The 24,227-nt window shown below is 46.7% G+C and overlaps 1 protein-coding gene across 2 annotated transcripts in view; it reads right to left on the minus strand.

Moving 5' to 3' along the window:
- F11R (F11 receptor) overlaps positions 1-24,227 on the minus strand; it is a 30,227-nt gene continuing 6,000 nt past the window's right edge. Inside the window, exons 2-9 of one of the 2 annotated variants that reach the window (XM_080984464.1) lie at positions 15,106-15,165; positions 12,952-13,059; positions 11,260-11,403; positions 9,093-9,295; positions 7,758-7,860; positions 5,956-6,067; positions 2,886-2,937; positions 1-1,158 (exon numbers count right to left, since the gene is read on the minus strand). In XM_080984464.1, coding sequence (XP_080840590.1) covers positions 1,123-1,158; positions 2,886-2,937; positions 5,956-6,067; positions 7,758-7,860; positions 9,093-9,295; positions 11,260-11,403; positions 12,952-13,059; positions 15,106-15,165 — 818 coding nt within the window. In that variant the 3' untranslated portion in view covers positions 1-1,122. Of the gene's footprint in view, positions 1,159-2,885; positions 2,938-3,047; positions 4,278-5,955; positions 6,068-7,757; positions 7,861-9,092; positions 9,296-11,259; positions 11,404-12,951; positions 13,060-15,105; positions 15,166-24,227 lie in introns of those variants that run through there. The other variant, XM_080984463.1, reaches the window with a different exon arrangement.

The following is a 24,227-nucleotide window of genomic DNA, read 5'->3' on the forward strand; positions in this document are numbered from 1 at the left end:
TTCAAACGGAAGGGCAATGTTTATTTTCAATTCTGTTCCCAGCATACAAAATGATACAAGAACGTCGCAGCAGTATTTATAAAAGGCACATACGATAGCACTCTCAAGTTTGAAGGCCAACTCTCTAACGCAGCATAAAAGCCACCACTAACACCGGGCCCAATCCACCCCACAGCTACGCATGCAGGAACTCTCAGATTAATGGGCCACAGCTGCAATCCTGTACCTGGGAGTAACCGTGACTTAATGCAACAAGACTGACTTCCAAGCAGATGTGGTTAGGACTGGGCTGTAAGACCCTATTCTAATTCTGTGCTGGATCGCAGCTACAGGACAATACAAGTTTGCACTGTGTGGCGGTAGATTTATCGATATCCTCTGGCCCCTCGTTGACTCTTCCAGGAAGCATCCAGACACGATTATTAATTCTGCTCTCAAAACCAATTCTCTTCTTTTTTGGAGGCCAATCTGAGGTAGAAGGGGTTCAAGGCCAGGAAGGGATTTCATAGGTACAATTTTGACTTAAGCCATCTCAGATTGTGGGATGCCACTGACATCCCAAAAGGCAATGCCCTACAGGTCAAACCTGGGCAGCTTGCAAGGGTCAAAAGGTAAGCCTAGGAGCCCCAAACTAAGTTTTCCAGGCTGCAATCCTAACCTCACTGAATTCAATAGGACTTGGTCGGTGGTATTCAATGACGTTTTACAAGACAGCAATAGTCCCTTCACAGTTAATTCCACCCAAACGAGAGGCACTGCGGTGGCTGTTTGCATTTGCTATGACTGCAGCTTCTGAAATTTGGTCTCTTAATTTCAGTGGGTCTCCTCTGTGTAAAAACTTCATTGCATATGACCCTCAGAGTAGGCATGGATAGGATTGCACTCGATGGCCAGGCCCCTAATGAGACCGCCATAAATTGATGCTCTTCAGCTGAGTAGTGACCAAGGGTTTAAAGCATTAAAACAAAATTCATAACGGCACACTTCATCTTTTCTTAAAAACAGTTTCTTTAAAAAAATCACGCTTAATTACAAAGATTCATAAGGAACATTTACAACAGCCTCAAGAGGAGGGAGAGGTTAGACTTTAATACATGGTGGAAGGCAACATGAGAGTGGAGATCAGACCAAGAAGGAAGACGTCTGTTTAAATTCACCCTGGAAAAAGAGAGAGAGAGAGAAGAAACCTCTAAGTTACACAGCATGAGAAAGCCAGCAGGGCAGCCTCCCCTCCAGCTGGGGCTTTGGACTACAAGTCTCATCAGTCCTCAGCCAGCTTGGGGGAGGCTGCTGTAGAGAGCCAGACCACATAAATTCAGAACCCCAAAGTTTCAAGGTGCATAATCCTCACAGCTCTTAGCTGTACGCCTGCGTCTCCTCCCGTCTTTGAGAGTGATCTTGCACCACCAGCGTGCCACGATTGCTAACAATGGCCACGTGGCCACAAAAGGATGGCAGAGTGTTTAATAATAAACACTTTGCCCTGATATTGCACTTTCCATGCGTTCAAAACTTGTCACACACATTGGCTTCTTCTAATCCTGTTAAGGTGGGCTTGCTGTCGCAGGTGTGTGCGACTGTGTGTTGAAGCTGGGGCACTGAACTACTATTATGTTTTTAGATATGCTGCAAGCCACCCAGAGTGGCTGAGGAAACCCTGCCAGATGGGCAGGGTATAAATAAATTATTATTATTATTATTAACCTTTGGATTTTTTCTCTAACAGGCCAAGAACAGCCACCCAACATCCAAACTTGTAGCTTGGACACAGCCAATACTTTCTCTCCAGACCAGTGTTTCCCAAAGTGGGCAGGACCACTCCTTGGGAGGGGATTACATGGGGGTGTCTAACAGGCAAGGGGGCGTTGCAGATGGGCCCCTCCAAGCACACAGATCACTTATTTAACAAATGACCAGGTTAGAGCCTAGAGCAAAACACCTCCCTTGCTTCATATTTAAAGTTTTACCGCTCTTATCACTTTCAAAGCTATTTACTTTGGTCACGTTTGTTTGTAGCTATGATGCTAAGTTGTCACAATAATAGCTCTTTATTCTCTTATAAATTAGTTATTGTACATCTGTGGTAGGTGAGGGTTTGTGCATGTTTGGTAGTTATAAATAAATATTCTATGCTATAAACTTCATTCACCCCTTATGTTTTTGTTAGTAAGAATGTGTCAAAAAAATTTTCATGCAATATTCTTTGCTGCGACCGATCTATCTATCTATCTATCTATCTATCCTTCCACAAGCTTAGATCAGATCATATATTTATTTTGGCATGTATTTATTTTTCATATAAGCACGCGGTCAAGTTTGTTAACATTTTGAACTTCAGTTCTGAAGAATTCATTTTACTGGGTTGGGTAGGGGGCACTGGGGATGGGTTTATGGCACCAAGGAGGCAGTGGCCCCCCCCCAAGTTTGGAAACCACTGGTCTAGGAAATCACCCGAGTTGGTGTGCGCTGTCCGAGAGAACCTACATAGGTACCCTTTAAACCAAGGGTTGTCAACCTGGTCCCTACCGCCCACTAGTGGGTGTTTCAGGATTCTAGGTGGGCAGCAGGGGGTTCTACGGTACAAGCTTAATCCTCCTTCCATCGAGCACTGGTGGGCGGTAAGGAAATTTTACCATCAAGAAAGATGCATTAGTGGGTGGTAGGTATGAAAAGGTTGACTACCTCCTGCTCATGGTCCCACCTTTTTCTCTTCCAAATAAAGAAATAAATTTATGAGCACGTTTGCAAACCCACCAGAGACTTGAGTGGCCCCATCATTCCTCCCAGTCGGAGGCTGCCAAAAACACCACTCATTACATCATTGCCACGCCTAACAAAACCAGCTTTTCTGGGGAAAGAACAGAGCAAGTTCCTGTTCTACTTACATCACTTCGGGTAGAAGGTTGGCTGTAAATGACCTTCTTATTGCTGGTGGTGCTAAAACAGGTGGAGAAATGAGAAATTAGACAGGGACCTGGCAACAGAGGAAGATATCCCAGAAGCGTAGGCAGAAGGTGGAATGCTGAGGGTGCCATTCAGCTAAATCCCAGGCCATAGTCACACCATACAATTCACAGGTTGCAGAGTTGGAAGGCGCCACCAAGAGTCATCTAGTCCCACCCTCTGCAATGCAGGTACCACAGCTCAAGAATCCCTGGCAACCTCTGCTTAAAAACCTCCAGTGAAGGAGAGTCCACCTTCTCAGGTAGTCCGTTCCATTGTCAAAAGGCTGTACCTTTGGAAAGTTCTTCCTAAAGTTTGGTTGGAATTTCCTTGTCATTTTAATCCATCAATTTGGGTCCCACCCTCTGAATCAACAGAAAACAAGCTTGCTCCGTCTTCCGTGTGACAGCCCTTAAAATATTTGAAGATGGCTATCCTATCACCTCTCTAAACATCCCAAACTCCCTCAACCATTCCTCATAAGGCTTGATCTCCAGGCCTCTGACCATCCTGGTCGCCCTCCTCTGCACACCTTCCGGCTTGTCAACACCTTTCTTAAAATGTGCCGCCCAAAACTGGACACATGAATCCAGGTGGGGGTCTAACCAAGGCAGAACAGAGTGGCACTTTGGCTTTCCTTGAGGTGGACACTCTACTTCTATTGATGCTATCTGGAATCGCATTTGCTTTTTTTGCTGCTGCATCACACTGTTGGCTCTTAAGAGGAGTCAACAGAGTTCCCTGTGAAGTGAGATTGAGTGCTAAACCACTCTGGTAACTGTAGCTCTGTGAGCGGAATACGGGTGTCCTATCAACTCTCAGCACTCTTAACAAACTACAGTTCCCAGGATTCTTTGGGTGAAGAAGCTATAATTATTTAAAGTGGCACCACAGTGCTTTAAATGCATGGCATGAATGTGGCCCTATTTAGAGCAGACCCACCTTAGCCATGCCGGTTAATTTCAGTGGGTCTACTCTGAGTAGGGCTAACACCAGATGCAACCCCTTTTCGCATATAAGCAATGTATACAAGTTCGTTAATAAATAACTCTGGGCACCTGACACCCAGAGGCTTCCACTGGAGGCTGGCGCACCGTGGCTCCTTCTGCAAGCGCCATCCACTCCCACCACCCTCTTCGGTGGCTAGGAATGGGGCCAAGGGGAACCCAGTGGCCTCCAAGCCTCAGCCAACATATAAGAGTTTTGGGGGCAGGAGGAATATGTGGGGAGGGGATGAGAGAGGCAGGGCAATGTGGGTGGGAAGAAGGGTTCTGGTGGAGGAGACACCGACGCCGCCAACCCAACTGGCCAAGCTTCTACTCACTCTCTTCTTTCTGAAAAAGAGGGGGGAAACAAAACTTTAGCCAACAAGGCAAACTTCAGTTTCCTCAAATCATTTGAGCAAATCTTCTTCTTCTGACAATTACATTTACACCATACATTCAAAGCACAGTAACACCCCATTAAACAGTCATGGCTCCTTCCCCAAAAGAGTTCTGGGAGCTGTAGTTTACTAACATGCTGAAGAGTTCTGAAGAAACACCCATATTTCCCACTCCCAGAGCTACAATTTCCAGAGTGGTTTTACAGTCAACCCCTCTTCTCAGGGAAGTCTGGGAATTGTAGCTCTGGGAGGAGAATGGGGGGGGGGTCCTCCTCGCAACTCTCAGCACCCTTAGCAAACTACAGCCAGGCCGCATTCACACTCTACATTTAAAGCAGGATTGTATCGTTTGAATAGTCATGGCTTCCCTCAGAGAATCCTGGGAATCATACAATTTGCAGAGCTCCCAGTGTGGAGACAAAATTGGGTTAGGATCTACTTGGACTTATTTTGGGGGCACTTGACTAATCCCAGTAAACTCTGTTCCTATCCTATTTCTTGAAATGGGTCAGACACAGGAGAGAGAGAGAAGATGTGATGTTTCGAGCTTTTCAGAAAAGGAGAAGGAAGGAATGCAGTGGTATCTTCTGAAAGTACCTCAGATGCTCTACTGTCTAGACTGCAAAAAGTCACATTCAGCTGATTTGCTGATCAACTTCCCTTTCGTATTGTTCCAAGTCTAAACTGACTGCTTGCGGTCATATCTGTGACACTTGCTTTGATGCTTTGTAACATGTCTCTAAAAAGCTATCCTCTCTGCTTGTATGCAGAGTTTCCTGTGAGGGGCTAGGCCAAGACCTTGTCCTCTGTGCAGCTCTCAAAGCTACCACTTTTTAATAAAGAAGATTCTCGACAGTTCTTAATCCTAAAACTTCTGTCTGGAGACTATTTCTTAGACTCCACATTTGGGAAGATGAAATACTATTAATCCACTCTGGAAATCGTAGCCCTCTGAGGGGAACAGGGCACCCCTAAGGAACTTCCTTTCCCAGGATCCTTTGGGGGAAGCCATGACAGTGTAAAGTGATAGGATACTGCTATAAATGTATGGTGTGAATGTGGCCTGGCTATTTTTGTTACGGGTGCAGGGTTGCTAGGAGACCCACAATTCCCCTCAAAGAGCTACAACTGCCAAAATGGAATAACAATTTTAATGGGAACTGTAGCACTGGGAGAGGGACAGAGGCCTCCTAACAACTCTTAGCACTCTTAATAAACTATAGCTCCCAAAATTCTTTGGGGGAAGCCATGACAGTTTCAAGTTCATCACAGTGCGTTAAATGTTTAGTCTGTAGCCTAGGTCAGCCTTTTGCCAGCTTGGTTCTTTCCAGAGGTTATTGGCTACAGCTCCCCTGAGCCACCAGCGGGCACAGCTGCCTCACAGGATTGTTTAAGAGCCTTACAAGCACCTCACCCATGTCATTTATGGCCACGATTCGACAACCATGTAAGGGAGTCCAATGTCATCCCCATATTGCAGGCTCCCACTTATTTGGGGAAGTGCATGGGATATTAAACCAAACGCCAAGCCCAAAAAACCTTGCCAGGCCGCCTCAGTGGAGGAAGCCACATATATAATCAAACTAAACATTGCATGACATGATCGGTTCAAGTGCATAGCCTGCTACTTACTGCTGAAGAAGCCCCGGGTGTAGGCAAACCAGACCCCAAAGATCACCAGGCCTAGGACGATGAGAAGCACCACCACAGCAGCAACAATGCCGCCCACGTTGACTTCACCTGCACAGAAAAGGAAGATGGTATTCAGCTCTTCTGAAAAGGAGCCTGTCACACAGCAAGACCCTACACAGTCTGGCAAAACAGCATGGAATCATAGAATTGTCGAGTTGGAAGGGACCCTGAGGGTCATTCTAGTGCGATGCAGGAGTCGCAGGTAAAGAATCCCTGGCAGGCGGCCATCCAAACTTCTGCTTCAAAACCTCCAATGAAGGAGAGTCTGTCTGGTGACACCTGTACACCTGTATACCTTGGACTGACTCTAATTCACTGGAGGTTTTCTCCTTCAACTTTGGCTGAAGTGGGGCAGCAAACCTAACACGAAGTGAGATTTTGTTTCTTACTCATTTCTCTCTTTACAGCAGGGGTGTCTAATGATGGTTTTTCCCCGCCTGAGGCCTGTTGTCACCTTTGGCCAACTGCCTTGGGGGTGCCACCCCACACTTGTAATAACTTTCCTCTTTATCTGGCAATTCCCCATTCCTACTGGGCTTCTGCGGCCTTATCCTGTTTTTTTCCAAAGACAAATACTAGAATGTATTTGGAACGCCAATTAATGGATTAGTTTCAGGTATCTTTTCATCATTCCTGCCCTGTCACCAAGATCCTTTTGTTCGTGATCTTACTTCCACTTCTCCAATCCCATACTTCAGCCAACTCATCTTGGGAAATTCCTGACCTTTTTTTCCCAATAGTGGAAAGCACCTTCTAAATCACCATATCCTAGTATCGATCAAGGCTGTAGACAATGAGGGAGGGATGTTAAGCTCCCTCTGAGAGCACCAAAATTTCATATTCGGAAATTCATTATTCATAAAAAGAATACTAGAACATAATGAAGTAATAACTGGCTATACCTTACTCATGGACCCTCTAATTTTACCATCTGAATATGTTGAAGAAACTGCACGAAGGGGACAGGGAATTAATGCAAACATCTCTTAACTTGCTGCCAGAATGGTTACAGCATTTGTCAAAATTGGGGGCAGGGCAGAAATGAGAATACCATCCTCAAGAGAATGCATAACTAAAATCTGGGACACAGTATATGCATGGTTAAGCTTACAGAGATGGTAAGAAACACAGAGGGGAGACAAGAAGATGCCTTTACAGTATTGAGAAATGGGAGTCTTTTTATAATGTACTGGAGGAATAAGGTACAGGATAATGTACACATTTGCAAGCTTGTGATATTAATTTATTTTGTTTGATTTTGGAAATGTGCTCCTATTATGTTTATTTCTAGATATCCCCTTCTATTTTTATTTTAATTGTCATCTGTTACTAGTGCCATGTTGTTGTTGTTTGTGTGTGTACACACGCACGCACACACTGAACAAATACAATGTAAGTGAAAAGTGGGCAACTGCAACAGATAATACACCAGTCAAATCTAAAATTGCAATTAACTCTTTCACATCATTCCAGGTATACACATATATTTAGGCACAAAAGGGAGAGCTAACGTTATTAAGTAAACTGTTTCCAGTGCCTTCATCCTCCAAAACCCCTAAAACCTAAATAATATATAAGGGAAGCTCTGGAATATTATGTATTTATGCATTTTTCATAAATATCTGTAAAGGCATTTGGGTTCAGGTTGCAAAGATCTGCTCTCAGGTGTTCGTTCCCTCTATAGCCAAACAGTAGAGCCGACCATTAAGGCAACCCACCACCAGTCGGGCCTACTTACTGGTCTCCATGCGCACCGTGTCGGACTTCTGGGGGGCCCCGACTTTGTTGTCTGCCTGGCAGTAGTAGTCCCCAGCGTCATAGGCCATCGCGGGCTCAAAAGACTGAAAGAGAGGGAGAAAAAGAGGGGTCTCAGCAGCACGCAATTCCCAGGGGTCAGGAGACCTCTCTTGTCTACTCGAAAGCCAGAAGTAATGGGGAAGGAGGTGCAAAGAATCAACAATTTCAGCCCATGCCAGCCTGCTGTGTGTTCACCTTCAAACCATAGTTTGATTTAAAACAGCACGCAAGCAGAACGATACAGTTACTTCTTGCCTTTTTTGTACTTAGTATGGGGCACTATCTTCAACCTCACTTTCATGTTCTCCCAAAGAAACCTAGGCCCCTTTAAAACCTCTTGGCTTCCCCCTCCCAAGAAGGATCCCTGGAACTGTAGTTTGTTAAGGGTGCTGAGATTTGTTAGGATATCCCCTATTCCCCTCGCCGAGCTACAATTCCCAGCGTGCTTCAACAGCCGACCGCTCTTCCTAGGCAACTCTGGAAACTTGGTAGTTCGGTGATGGAAATAGGAGGGCCTCCAAAAAACTCTCAGCACCCTTGAAAATAACATTCTTTGGGGGAAGCCATGACTATCTACAGTGGTATCATGGCACCTTAAGTAAGGCAGTGAGGCGTAGTGGTTAGTGTCCAACTAGGACCTGGGAGACCAGGGTTCAAATCCTCACTCGGCCATGAAGCTCCCTGGGTGATCTTGAGGGCCAGTCAGTGCCTCTCAGCCTAACCTACCTCAAAGGGTTGTTGTGGGGAGTTAAATGAGGTGTGTTGGGTGGGTGGGTGGGAGAACCACAAAAGCCACCTTGGGAGAAGAAGGTGGGACATAAAGGCAAAATAAAATAAAGACTAGTGTGCTTATGGCATTAAGGTAGCATAACCGAGAATAGTAGACTTACTATTCCTCACTGTTGGCCTCCCCTCTCAACAAACCTCATGCCCAAGGACCCCTTATTTTTCAACACACAAGGCTGCCAAACTTTCCAATAGTTCCCACTTGTCGACTCTCAGCCAAAGGCCTTCAAAAGCTTGCCAGAGCAGAGTTACACTGTGTAACCATCTCAGTGTAAATAATGAGGTAAGCGCTTTGAGGTGTTTTCTACAGTCAAGCAGTGTATGTTACGGAATAAATAAAAATAAAAAATGAGTTGCAGAACACAACGTGTTTCCCCCCTCTTCTTCTTCTCTCCCCACCCCCAATTCGAAAGTCAGAGTAGCACCACCCCCACCACCCCCAAAATATGGCAGAATTCACAAAGCTTAGAGCCTGTTTTCAAGACCCTACCAGAAGCCCCGTCTTGGGGTCCATCGTGTAGGATGAATTCCTGAACAGGGAGTTGGTTTTGGGGTCTTGGGGCATCGGGATGTTGTCTTTGAACCAGGTGAAGGTGGGAGGCGGGGAGCCGTCTGTCTCCACGCAGGTGAGAACCGCTTTGGTGCCAATGGTGACCACAGAGGGCACTTGGGCCTTGGGCTTCGAGGGCGGGACTGCAAGGCCAAGAGACGTCCGTTAGAGAAACAAAGGTGGTGTTGTTGTTGCAGGAACGCTCAGTTAGTTTGTGAAAGGCGAGCAGCTGTGCAGGACAACTTGAAAAACATGCACTCCACCGGTCCTAAATTCCTTTGCTCTAAACCAGAGGTTCCCAGACTACTTGAAAATTGCTGAGGGTCTTTGTGGCTCACTTAAATGATTTTTAATGGGAAATGATATATAATTAATTGAGTAAAATGTTTAAAATAACACTTACAAAAAGAAAACAAGAAGCTTTTCTATTAGGAATTCTAGGCGCCGAAATTCCAAAGGAACAGAAAAGACTGTTTATGTATGCAACGACAGCTGCGCGGATGCTGCTAGCCCAGAGATAGAAAGAAGACAAAGTCCCTACCAGAGAAGAATGGCAGATCAAGTTGCTGGACTATACCGAAATGGCAAAAATGACCAGAAAAATCAGAAATCAGGAAGACCAACATTTCAATAAGGAATGGGGTAGATTTATAATTTACCTTGGGGACCACTGCAAACAATTAAAATCGTTAGTGGGATTGCAATAACACTTGTATTATAATGAGAACTATGGATACAATGGAGATATAAAATTTTCGGATTATCATATAAGATGCAGTTTAACAATGGGACCCACAGAGGGGGAGGAAGAAAGTCTAGAGATTCGTGGGAATCTTGTACTTATGGAAGGTGTTGTGGTATGACTGTAAATTGCAATATGAAAATCAAATAAACAAATCGGGGAGGGGGGATTCTGCTTGTTGTTGCAATTGCATTGCCTGGCGCTGGATCCTGGATCATTTTTTTCATTGTATTTTTACAGACACACCACGGACCAGGGGAAGGACCACAGCTCAGTGGTAGAGCATCAGCTTTACCCCCAAGAAGCTCCTAAATTCAATCCCCAGCACCTCTGGGTACGGCTGGGAGAGACTCCTGCCTGAAATCCCAGAGAGCCGCTGCCAGTCAGTGTAGACAATACTGAGTTGGATGGAGCAACAGTATAAGGCAGCTTCCTATGTGCCACCTGAACAAAGCTTGCGCACCACTGTATGGGAAGCCTGACTCTGAAGGGGAAAACACCCCACTATTCTTTTGCCTTTGAGGAAACATCCCATCATAATCTCGTTAGGGCAAAAGCTAGCCTTCTTATTATTCTCCGTGTTCTCTAGTTAGATCTGGGTGAGGAATACACACAAAGAAACCTCCTCAATATTGCAGTAATAATATTGTCATCATTGTTGCCATCTTCTAAGGTCCGTTTTGCACCATAAATTAAAAACAGTTATACCACTATGGACAGTCATGGCTTCCCCCAAAGAATTCTGGGAGGTGTAGTTTCTTAAGGGTGCCGAGAGTTGCTAGGAGGCCCCACTATTCCACTTACAGAGCTCCAATTTCCCAGAGTTCCCAGGGAAGAGGAATTGATTGGCGTATCTTGGCAGGAATGTTCTTCCACAGAACAGGGGCAGCCCTGCTCCGTGGAGTGGGATTCTTAGGAACTTGCAAGAGAGACTCTCCTTCAGACCACAGCGATCTGGTTTCTCAAGTAAGCTGGTCGTGAGCTGCATGTGGCCTTTTACTGTATGTTAGTACATATAGCTTGGCTTGGTAGCAAATGGGCAGCCTGTGCAAATCCTGCAAGCAAGGCGTTCTATGCTGAAGGTTGTTTCTTGCCCAACAAGCAACTAAGCCGCCACATTCTGTGCCTGCTGCAGCCTCTGAATCAACCCCAAGGGCAGCTCCGCACTGAAAGTATTGCAGTAATCCAGCTGTGAGGCTACCAATTGCTGTGGTCGAGGTATTAAAATAATTAATTCCTCATTAACGGGCTGCTTGACACAAGAGCGCTGAGAGACCTTTGGACCAAGCTTGTTGGGCTGTTGAGCTTCTGGAGGCCAGTGGTCAGGGTCATGAAGGATTCTGGACATAAAATGACATTTCGTACCTTGAACAATGAGCCGCACAGAGGAATGCCGATAGCCCTCTGAAGTGTCAACCACCTCGCAGATGTACAGGCCCGTGTCTTTCCGAGTCACCGATTTGAAAAAGAGTTCATTGGGATGGAACACGACGCGATCCATGTAGGGGTCTGGGGGGGGGGGGAGAAGGCCCTCAGAGCATGAGAAAACACCAAGAAATAAGCTCTTTCAGGGAATACTTGAGCACAAGTGGTAATAATTTTACCTCAGTACTGGTGGAATCATCAAACTGCAGGGCCTAATTCTGCCTAGTAGGAGCCCTGAACAAGGCTGTTTTCTCCAAACCAGGCCCCATTCACCTAACAACACGGGAGGACTCCCAGAAGTGAACTTAGTCCATATTGATTTTTAAAAATGGGTCTAGGAGACCCAATCTCATCATTCTATGATGCATCACGCGTGTATATAACATTTCCCTAATTTTTATCCCCCATAACTCAATAATAATATTAATAACAATATCCCACCCATCTGGCTGGGTTTCCCCAGCCACTTGGGGTGGCTTACAGTACATATAAACTGGATTAGTTCTTTCTCTCCTTGACGTCTGATGGGAAGGCATTCCACAGGAAGGAAGAGGAATTTTTTATTCACTTTATTGATTTTGACATGTGAGATAATCCAGTACAGCAATTTTAATCAAAATCTGAGATGTGGTAGTTAATTTTTTAAAGAAAAATTTGTAGGTGATCTGTTGTGGAACGACCCCATTGAAGTAGGTAGCAGCTGTTACCCAGACCTTATTGCTGGTTACAAAGGGCCCCCCATAACAGATCAAGCTTCAGGGCCACAAAATGTAGGCCCCCCACTGCCCACACCAAATGCTAGGTGTGGGGCAGATAAAGACTGCTGCGAAGGATCCACTGGGAGGCTTAAAATTGGCTTCTGATTGTTCCTTGGCAAGAGGGGTGTCTATCTGATGACATTTAAGTCATTAAGGCCCCTTTCCATGTGCTACCAGCACAGGGAGGGTGGCACAGCACAAGAACGTGCCTTTTCCGTGGTGGCTCCTTGCTTGTAGAATGGCTCGCCTGCCTTTTATTTGTGCATGGATGAGTTTTGATTTTACTGATTGCCTTTACTATAACTGGCTAGTATTTTTATTGTGCCTAAGTCACTGTGAGTCATTTCCATGAGTAAAGCTAGCTAGCTAGCTAAATAATAATAATAATAATAATAATAATAATATCTGGCATCAAATACAAACCCTGCTGAAATCTGAGCAGCGTAGGAAGATCTTGAAAGGTCCTAGGAAAGCTAGCCAAGAAGGTCAAATCCAGCTCCGGAAGGGAGACTGTTAGGCAGCTGGTACTCCAACAGCATCCCTACTCTGCCTTAGAGGCTCAGTTTCAGGTGCTTCAAACACTGGAAACGAGGAGACAGCAGGGCAAACAACCTAGCAAGGCAGATGGATGTTCAACAGGGAAGAGGGGCAACCTCCTCCCTGCCTTGAATCAAGGAACCTGGATGTACACTTCTCCTGACCCAATTGGTTTCTCCCTATGGCCTAAGACTCATCCAGGTAGGACCCATATGGCAGAGAATAAGAATAAAGGGTTCCAGCTTCAGCAGAAGTTATCTTCTAGGACCTCAAAAGCCCCCTTTTAGAATTAACTCATCCTCCGAAACACGAACGCACACACAGTTAAACTACCCACCTGTGAAGTGACCGTCAAGATAGAAGAGTGTTGTGGAGCCATCCCCCTGGAATTTCCACTCCACACGCCTTGGGGAGCCCTGGTATGCCTTGCAAGGCAGTCGTGCTTCTAAAGAAATGTTAAAGGGGAAGAAGAACACGGGTAAGCGGGAAGGCAGAAAAGCATCACATTGGGACACATGGATCACCCGGAGAGTCTGGCGCAAGTTCCTAGAGAAGCAGCATCATCCAAGCTCCAGGAAGTTGCCTGGGACCTGGGTTGTGGGCGCCGAAACAGAATGCCCTTTAAACAGGCCCAGGGCCACTGCACCAAAGCCCCAGGAAACAACTAGCTATAATTTTGGCAAAAGAGGGTTTTCTCATGTACTGCAAAGGATAGAAGAATGCTTTTTCCAAAAAATGCACTCTCTGTCTGTCTCTCTCTCCCTCAAGGACATTCTTTGGAGTATTCTATTTACAGGGCACTTTTGAGATGAAGATTCACTAAATCAATGGCTTTGTATCTGTGGCTCCAGATAAGTAGATGAGGATAACTATTGGGGACAAGCTGTCATTTGAGGGATGAAAATTTTGTTAAATCTGAATCCATCATGTAAAAGAAAACAGCATGGGCTGTGTTTTGTATCACCACATGCATTAATACTTACTGGAAGGCTCATCTGAATTAGTTTTACACTTTTCCTTTTTTTATCCGTACTTCTTGAAACACAAGGGAGATAGATACCCAAGTGAAATCTGCATACGTAAAATCATACAGTAAAAACATGGCTAAAAATAGACATCAATTAGCCACTGTGGAAAGATAGCAGTTGGCATGGAATTGGCCTGGTAGGCAGCACTAATGTTGATTGGCTCCCCTAATTAGGCACATACCCAATGAGCATCAGTCATTTTATTATCTTTACCTTAAGGGTATGTTATCTTTTTCTACACCACCACCCCCAACACGTATATACCATCCTGTCAAAATATCAGTATCTCTTTCTTAAATAAAATAATAATAATAATAATAATAATAATAATAATAATAATACCACATATCAGGGGGAAGTCAAACTGCTTTTGCCTGTTTTTTGCTGCAACACTTCAGGATTTTAGAAGCAGCTTGTAAAGCATGGAATGGTGAGGGGGGAGGGGGACAATGAATGAAGATAAGTGTTAATTACACGCTTCAAGAATAAATGAGCACACATGGTTTTGCAAAGGGGTGGGGGGTGCCATTAAGTCCAGGCTCTAAAATTATCCAGCTGACAAAATGAATTGGAGAAGGTGTGGGAGAGAGAGATGGAAAAGAGGAATACAACATTTTTAAGCATTAGGAATTGGGAAGAAGGGGCCGGAGCTCAGAGGCAGAACATCTGCCTTGCATGCAGAAGGTCCTGGGGTTCAATCCCCATGCAAGGCTGTGAATGTCCCATTGCCCCAAACCATTGGAGAGCCACCGCTGCCCATGAGCTAGATGGACCAAGGGTCTGACTCACTACAAGGAAGGATGGGCTGGGGGCTTCCCCTGCCTGACTCAGTATAAAGCAGTTTCCTGTGGGGAGCGGGAAAAGGGTTGTGGGCAAGGAAATCCTGCTGTGGGGTCGTTCTAGAGGAATGGAGGCAAACGGGTGTGTTGTTGTGGAAGCGGGGAGCTGAGTTGTGAAGATGCCCCTTGCTATATTTGAATGTTGGGGGCATAGAGGGAGGGGGGGCACCTTGCCCCACCCTGGCCTTGCAACACAGCCGACTGAAGACACCTCCTTCTACGAGGATGACTGAAAAGCTCTTGCAGAGGGGGAGAAGGGCTGAAGGCAGGAACTGGGGCCTGAGCAATTCAGCAGAACTTTTGCAAGTGAGACAGGACCAGGGCGGTATCTGGTCTCCGCTTCAGGCAGCAAAATGTCTTGGGCTGGCACCTGACACAGGACAGCCTTCCCAAGCCTAGCAACCATCAGATGTTTTGGATTCCAACCCCTCGGCCTACACGGCCATTTTGTACCAAACTCCCATCAGCCCTAGCTGGAAGCCATAAGCCCAACCGGCATGATGCCGGGGCTGATGGGCGTTGTAGTCCAACACGTCTGGAGGGGGAAAGCTGCTGCCGGGTCCGACAAAAAGAGCACAGAAATCCTTTTTGCAAGAGAAGGCAGCCATCATTTTCGGGACTTACCGCTGTTCTCGGGAACTTGAACGAGCGTCTCCTGGCTCGACTGGCCTGATATCAAGGACCCTGTAGCAAAGAGGAAATTTCAAAGTTATCAAGGCCCCATTATGCACTATCCATTTAAAGCAGTATCGTGCCACTTTAAACCTTCATGGCTTCCACCAATTATTCCCCAGAGCTGTAGTTTGTTAAGGGTGCTGGGAGGTGTTCAGATACCCCTATTCCCTTCTCAGAGCTACGGCTCCCAGAGTTGCCTGCAAAGAGGGACTGACTGTTAAATTGCTCTGGGAATTGTAGCTCTGTGAGGGCAACAGGGGGTCTCCTAACAACTCTCAGCACCCTGAACAAACTACAGTTCCCAGAACTGTTTGGTGGGAAGCCATGGTTCTTCAAAGTGGCATGATATTGCTCTCAATGTACTAAGAGAGGATTTCCCTTCAGTATTTGAAGACAACAGCAAGCAGCTTAAAGACTAAGTCAGCCTTCCCCCAACTTGGCACCTCCCATATGCTTTCGAACCACAACTCCCACCATCGCTGAACAGTGGTCATGCTGGCAGGGACTGATGGGAGCTGGAGTTCATCATCATGATGTGGAGAGCCCTTTGATGGGGAACGCTGGATTGAACCTCCCCGGTCTGATCTACCCAGGTTCTCGTGGTCAGCTGGCGTACCTAAATGGCACAAACTTCCCTCCATTGCCCCCCAAAGCATGTAGACATTTCCTAAGCAAAATAGGTTGGGAGGAGGGAAGAGGGAAGGCTTAGGAAGACATTAGGAAGAACTTTCGGAGGGTAAGAGCTGTCCGTTAGTGGAACAGACAAGCTTCTAAGGTGCTGGACTCTCCTTTGCTGGAGGTTTTTAAGCAGAGGTTGGATGGCCATCTGTCTTGGATGCTTTAGCTGAGATTCCTGCACTGCAGGGAGCAGGACTAGATGATCCTGGGGGGTGAGGAGAGGTCCCTTCCGATTCTACGATTTTACAACTTTCTTGCATACACACAAGACAGTCGCCAGCCTTACTTGGGCAGAGAAAAATTACTTTTGCCTACAGGAAGAATAGAGCAGTAAATACTATGACTCAGGGTTTAGTACCGCAACATGAGATTGGCACAGGTGGGCGGAATCTGAAGTGGGAAGGAAAGGAGAGAGAAAAGGCGAAACCTGATGCAAACGCGTGTTTGATGAAGGAGTGTTCAGTGAAAACAGAAACAGCCCCCGTATGACCAGGTCTCTCGATCCTGTGTGATGCTGGGAAGATTGCTGGGAAATGGCCACACCCCTCCCCCTGCCCTGCTGCAGGTACATTTATTTCTATTAGGGCAGCTTTCACCAAGCTGGTGCTCTTGGGACATTCTGGACCACAACCCCCCTTCACACAGTGCATCGTTAAACTATGGAACTCCCTGCCACAGGAGGCAGTGATGGCCACCAACCTGGGTGGGTTTAAAAGAGGACCAGGCAAATTCACAGAGGAGAAGGCTACTAGCTATGATGGCTACGCTTTGCCTTCACAGTTGGGAGCATTAAACGTTTCTGAATGCCTGTCACTGGAAGCCACAGGGCGGGAGAGGGCTCTTGTGCTTGGATCCTGCTCGGGGGTTTTCACAGAATGGGCATCTGGTTGGCCACTGTGAGAACAGGATGCTGGAGGAGATGGACCACTGGCCTCTGCTTGGGTTCTTAAAGGTAAAGGGACCCCTGACCATTAGGTCCAGTTGTGACCGACTCTGGGGTTGCAGTGCTCATCTCACTTTATTGGCCGAGGGAGCCGGCGTACAGCTTCCGGGTCATGTGGCCAGCATGACTAAGCCGCTTCTGGCAAACCAGAGCAGCGCACGGAAACGCCGTTTACCTTCCCGCTGGAGCAGTACCTATTTATCTACTTGCACTTTGATGTGCTTTCGAACTTCTAGGTTGGCAGGAGCAGGGACCGGGCAACGAGAGCTCACCCCGTCAGGGGATTCAAACCGCCGACCTTCTGATCGGCAAATCCTAGGCTCTGTGGTTTAACCCACAGCGCCACCCGCGTCTCTGCTTGGGTTCTTATGTAGTGCCTAAAAGCCACATATTGTAGATGTCAAAGGCCAATGGTCATCTAGATTCAACCTCCAAACACTCTCTAATTGACATGGTGCTCCAACAAACCAGTTCTCTCACTCTGCACCTTCTGTTCAAAAGCATTGCAGAGCCTTCGCACTGGTTCATGTAAGGTAAAAAGGTAAAGGACCCCTGGATGGTTAAGTCCAGCCGAAGGCGACTATGGGGTTGCAGCATTCATCTCGCTTTCACGCAGAGGGAGCTGGTGTTTGTCCACAGACAGCTTTCCGGGTCACGTGGCCAGCATGACTAAACTGCTTCTGGCGCAATGGGACACTGTGACAGAAACCAGAGCACACGGAAACGCTGTTTACCTTCCCGCTACAGCGGTACCTATTTATCTACTTGCCCTGGCATGCTTTCGAACTGTTAGGTTGGCAGGAGCTGGGACGGAGCAACGAGAGCTCACCCCGTTGCAAGGATTCGAACCGCCGACCTTTGTATCAGCAAGCCCAAGAGGCTCAGTGGTTTAGACCTTCTCTCAAGCATGAATATGCCAGCCACTGCTCACTTCCAGAAAGTGGGTGGGATGGGACTTTAAAAACAGCAATAACTTGCCAACGGGAAGGAGAGGCTCCCACACGAAGGGCCATGGATGGAGCAGAAAGAGGAGTCAGGAGGAGGTTAACTGGTCTTCAACCCACCTGGTGGAATTTCTGGCTTTGCTAGTTTCAGGTTCACTCCCCCTGCCCCTGGGCAGCCACGCACTCATTACTCACTTCACTTCCATGTCAGAAGAAACTGACTCAAACCACTGGCTCTGCAGAATGACCTCATTTCCATCCTCAGCTGCTTTTATCAGGTAATTTAGCTGGCAGGCAGTAATTCCCAAGCCAAATGCACCCATGCCCCACCCCTGGCCCATGAAAGTGCTCAGTTCTAGGTAAACATTGTTGTTTTAACAGTTTTCCGGGTAGGGGGAGGAATGCAACAGAGTTTGCATTTTTCAAATAAATAAGAGATTAGATAGCACAGGGGGGAAAATAAAAGCAGCAAAACACATAACGAAACGAGTGTTTTACAGGATTTACAGAAGCAGTCTTGGTTTCTGATTTGATCCCGGAATCCTCCTTTTCCTTAGGACATCCCTATCTTCACCAGAAAAATATTACTTTCTTGGGCTCCATGATCACTGCAGATGGTGACAGCAGTCACGAAATTAAAAGACGCCTGCTTCTTGGGAGAAAGGCGATGACAAACCTAGACAGCATCTTAAAAAGCAGAGACAGCACCTTGCCAACAAAGGTCCGTATAGTTAAAGCCATGGTTTTCCCAGTAGTGATGTATGGAAGTGAGAGCTGGACCATAAAGAAGGCTGATCGCCGAAGAATTGATGCTTTTGAATTATGGTGCTGGAGGAGACTCTTGAGAGTCCCATGGACTGCAAGAAGATCAGACCTATCCATTCTTAAGGAAATCAGCCCTGAGTGCTCACTGGAAGGACAGATCCTGAAGCTGAGGCTCCAGTACTTTGGCCACCTCATGAGAAGAGAAGACTCCCTGGAAAAGACCCTGATGTTGGGGAAGATTGAGGGCACAAGGAGAAGGGGACGACAGAGGACGAAATGGTTGGACAGTGTTCTCGAAGCTACAAACATGAGTCTGACCAAACTGCGGGAGGCAGTGAAAGACAGGAGGGCCTGGCATGCTCTGGTCCATGGGGTCACGAAGAGTCGGACACGACTAAATGACTAAACAACAACAAAATGGAGTTATGCGACCCCCTGAACCAAGGGAGAGAAGTAACTACCGTATTTTTCACCCTATAGGACGCACCTAGTTTTTTGGGGGGGAAATCAAGGGGAAAATTTTTATTTCCCCCCCAGGTTTGCGCAGCCACCCCCAAGCTAGAAGAGGGAGACGGAGCACTCCGTCTCCCTCTTCTGCCTTCAGGGACAGCCTCCCTAGTCTCTGTGGGGCAGCGGCTTGCCCCGCTGTCCCCCGAGCTTGTGGGGCTGGCGATGGGGAGAAGCAAACTGGCTTCTCCCCACCGCCCGCCTCCAAACCAGGTCCGGGAATAGGACCTATCTCCCGAGCTTGTGGGGCTGGCCGGGGGGGGGGGGAAGCAAGCTTGCTTCTCCCCCCCCCCCGCCAGCCTCCAGACCAGGTCCAGGAATAGCGGGGTGGCGGCGCTGCACCTCCCCACTATCCCCCGAGCTCGTGGGCTGCAGGCTGCTGCCCGCAAGCCTTGCGAGTCCGCGGGACCTCCCACCGGGCTTGCAAGGCTTGCGGATAGCTTCCTGAAGCCTGGAGAGCGAGAGGAGTCGGTGCGCACTGACCCCTCTCGCTCTCCAGGCTTCAGCGAAAGCCTGCATTCGCCCCATAGGACGCACACACATTTCCCTTTCATTTTTGGAGGGGAAGAAGTGCGTCCTATAGGGCGAAAAATACGGTATATCAGTAACTATATCTTTAGAAGACATCTGAAGGCAGCCCTGTATAGGGAAGTTTTTCAATGTTTAATGTTTTATTATGTCAGAGAGAGACAGAGAGAGAGAAAGCTGCCCAGAGTGGCTGGGGCAACCCAGTCAGTGGTGTATAAATAATTAAATTATTACTATTATTATGGGATAGGACATCCTTATTTTCATTGGAGGAATGTTGCAGGGTTTCTTATGCACCTAATAAATTAAATCCCAGTAAACGGCATTAGAAACGTTATTTGTCTTCCTTACCCTAAGAAACACACAACACCCTTGGTTTTTAAAATATTTTGCTCTGTTGTACCCAAGTATCCTGCTCAGGATTTCTGTTGGTTTTTTTGTTTTGGTTTTTTTGCAGGTGTGTGTGTGTAAATTTAAAAATGTAACAAGAGTTGGCTGGCAGAACTGCCTTGCATTTGTTTTATAGGGGTGGGCTGTACATCTTTTAGAAATAGATGCATTGCTCATTCAGGAAACATGAGCAATAGGTCCTTTGGTTCTAAGGCAAGCAAATGGCACACAATGGAGACCCTGTTCTCCAAAACCAAACGTTCTTAACAGAATAAAGACGTCAGTGGACAACCAGTGAATCTCTGTTGCCATTTGAAGGGCACACACATTCACAGCCTTGTAACTCTGCCTGGTGCTTTAGTTCTAAAAGCGGGAGGGGGATGGGGGGGGGCTTCTGGCAAAACAAGGCCCAAAAAAAGCAATCTATTCCTTAGACAAAATTATCTCTGTACTGCGACAAATGCAAACACGCATTTCCAGGGGAGAATCTGCAGGCAGGAGGCTGTAACCCCTTCGCTCATTGAGGGGTCCCAAACAAAGTGGAGAGAAGCTAGACTGCATCATTTTAAGGAAACCACAGGCTGGTCACTGGGGATTCCAGCAAAGAATGCTGTACAGCACTTTATCGTGACTCAGCACCCCACAAACAGCCACACCTGAACAGCCCAGGGATTCAGAGGGTGCCAATTTCAGTTTTGAAACTGGTGGTCCCACCACGATTCCAGAAACAAGAAGCTGGGCCATGCTGCTCTAAATCCACCCATCCCTATCAGAAATGGTTTCCATTGCTTCAAAAGTCACTGCGGCGTTGCAGTTGGCCCGGGATCTGGGAGGCCAGGGTTCAATCCCTACTCAGCCATGAAGCTCACTGGGTGACCTTTCGGCAGTCGCTATCTCTCAGCCAAACCTGCCAGGAAAAAATGGTTTGTGGGAGGACCCTTTTGGTCCCTGGAGGAAAGGTGGAATGTTGATGTGATAGGAAATAAGTTTAAAATCATGTCAAGTCAGTTGCAGCACATAAACAACTCTGCGTTCATCTAAGCTGCAAAACATCTAAGCTGCAAGACGACTTTGGAGGTGATCTGTGGCACTAGTTCTGGACCTTAAGCCCTAGAAGGGGATTTTATGATACAGAAGCCATTTCCCTGCAGCTGCTTAACTTTGGACCTGGCCACTGCAGAGGAAGAGGCAGAAAAGAGCTACCTATTAACTCACAAGATTGTGAAACAGGAGTCTCTGGAAGCCAGGACTGTCACTCAGTAAATCACAATCCACATCTACAGTTTGCTGCTGCTTTTCTGCAAGGGGAGGGCACCCACAAAGGCCTGTTGCAAACTTGCAAATTCACTGGGGCAGGTGTAAAAAGCCCAGCTTGAAGAACCAACATCAGATATTAGCGCAGGGATTAAATTGAGAGACAACCACAAGGATTATACCACCTAAATTGAAATCCTACAGTCAAATATTTGAATATGATTTGCAGCTTGCTCCTTTCATCTATCTAGGGTTAAGGGGAAGGGAGGAATTTGGGGCGAGGCACAAGTTCAGTAGTATAAGAGAACTTGCTTTGTTCCAGATACTGTCATCAGCATCTCCAGCTAAAAAGGTCTCTGGTAAAAAGTCCGGCAAAGCAACCTTGGAAGAGCTGCCATGTTATTAGAGACAGTGACCTGGTTCACAGGTAATGCCAAGCCAAATTATGGCTTAATATGAACAAGCAAGCGTGGGGGATCCCAGAAAAATGTTTGCAGCTGCTTTGCTCCTCATCTCTCATAGTAGGAGAGTAGCCCATGAGTTGACAACATTTGAGGCCGGGCTACTCTATTTTAGAGCCTTTGGATCTGCTTAAAATGGGGCAGCCGAGTCACCATACCGCCAGAGCGGTACACATCCTGAGGAAAAAAATGAACTACGGAACTCCCTGTCACAAAGAAATAGCTGTGGCAAAAGAACTGAGACATTTCCAAAGAGGGATGAGACATAGAAAACTATGTCAGTAACTGGCTTTACATCAACTCATGGGATGGGAGTACACTTTTCGCCTACAGCTCCTCTGATGGCTGGGAGCTGTGGTTTAAAGCATCTGAAGGGCAGCATTCGAAATTTGCCATGCGCCATTTTGCACCTGGCTATCGACCACTTGTGACGTAGGGAAGATGCCCAGGCACAAGGATGGTGCCTAATGCCTCCACCATCTGGAGGTGGATCCTTGGATCTTGCCTGTTTTCACATAGTAACAACACATCCTATAGAATTCCATCCATGGTATTTTATCTGCACAACCATAACGAATTTCAGGAACCAGAAAGCCCTGTTGAAAAACACAACTTTTGAGCCGTTTGGTCCCAAAATGGCAACTAGACATTCCGTTTTGGAGACTATAACCCTGGTTTAAGCAGCCATTTGGCACCTAGCTTATACAGTATATCTGAGTTTCTAACATTGCTGAAGGGTGTCAGGTGGATAAAGGCCGACTTAAGGCCTTGTCAGCCATCGTGAAACAGCATTTCCCCCAAAGAGGCAAGGTATAACTATTTTAGAATGGGGAAAAAATGTCGTTGAAACAAAAAAGGTGTTCTCTTTGTACTTGGCTAATAGGAAATATAAATCACTTCATTAAGCGTACATTTGTAGCTGTCAGCAGGTGATCAGCTGGAAACTGGATGGTAATCCCTATGGTAGGGCTTTGATTTACCTCAGGGATGAGGACCAGCATAGCCAGGAATGATGGGAGCTGGAATACCCCAGCAAGACCCCCATCTCTGCTGCCCTACAAACCCTTCCTTTACTGAGCTGAATATTTTTAAATTAGCCACGACCAAAGGAGCGAAAAAATGAGGCAATCCCGGTGCCCTGACAGAACTTCTTGGAGTGCTCATTTAAGTCTTCAAAACCAGTTTCCCCAGAGTTTAAAACTCGTTCCGACAGCGACTTTATAGAGTCGCACCCTCATGCTTTCATGGCATTAGAAGCACTGAGAGTCACCAAGGTTTGGGAAAGGGTTCATTCTGCCTTTCATAGTCAATTAAAGTACTTTTGATTTTGGGTCGTAGCATGAAACTCCCAGCCTGGGTTTTAAAGCCAAGTCACTAAGCCTGACTGCTTTGCTCGATGCCCTGGGCAATAAAAGGCAAGGGAAATGTATGCAGCTCTAGGGTAGGGCAGATCTGCTTTGGATGCAGATGACTCTGGGTTCAATTATCATTATACACATTTTTATGCAGATGCGGCACCCCCAGAATGTAATCGCGCCCCCCCAGATGCGATCATACAGTACTCAACATCCATTAAAAGCACCAGGAAACAGCACAAACAACTCTGAATCCAAATGGGAAGGAAGGGTCCCTAAAGGGAGGGGAGGAACGTAAACAATGTTAACCCAGCTGGAAGGTCCCTTGGCTACTAAGGCCAGATCCAGTGGAAGATCAACTAGCTAGCCCTTAAACAAATTTGAAGCGGAGGGGGGTGGGGATACACCTGAGGCTATTAAGTTAGGGGGGAATGGAGACAATAGAAGACCTTTTGTAGAGAGATATTTTTATTCCTTAAGTCACATCCACACCATACATTTAAAGCACATAGCCCCTGCCCCCCCAGCAAGAATCCTGGGAACTGTAGTTTTTAAAAGACGCTTCAAATCGCAGCTCTGTGAGAGGTAAGCTACAGCTCTCAGGATTCCTAAGAAGAAACCATGTGCTTTAAACATATGGTGTGGATGTGCCCACAGAACAGGGCCAGTGTGGTGTAGTGGTTAAGAGCGATAGACTCGTAATCTGGGGAACCGGGTTCGCGTCTCCGCTCCTCCACATGCAGCTGCTGGGTGACCTTGGGCCAGTCACACTTCTTTGAAGTCTCTCAGCCCCACTCACCTCACAGAGTGTTTGTTGTGGGGAGGAAGGGAAAGGAGAATGTTAGCCGCTTTAAGACTCCTTCGGGTAGTGATAAAGCGGGATATCAAATAATAATTAAAAAAAAAAGAGCTGCAATTTCCAGAGTGGGTTAACAATCAATCCCTCCTCAAAGGGAACATTGGGAACTGTAGTGCAGGGAGGGGAGCAACCCTCAGTAAACTTAAACTACATTTCTTAAGGTTCTTTGTGCTTAAAGTGACATGATACTGCTCTAGAAATGTATAGTGCAGGATGCTGTATTGCAGCGATGTTCACAGTCAACCGCAATCAACAGGTAGATCTCCTGTATGTCCCTAGTAGATCGCGCGTTATCATGGTTGATCGTGGGCAAGTAATATCCCTGCCTCCTGCAAAGTATTAGGAATGCGGAAGTAATGCTTGCCATAGTGCTGTGTGCAATAGTGA

The sequence above is a fragment of the Podarcis pityusensis genome (genome assembly GCF_964106645.2).
Source record: "Podarcis pityusensis genome assembly, chromosome: 16".
Lineage (NCBI taxonomy): Eukaryota > Metazoa > Chordata > Lepidosauria > Squamata > Lacertidae > Podarcis > Podarcis pityusensis.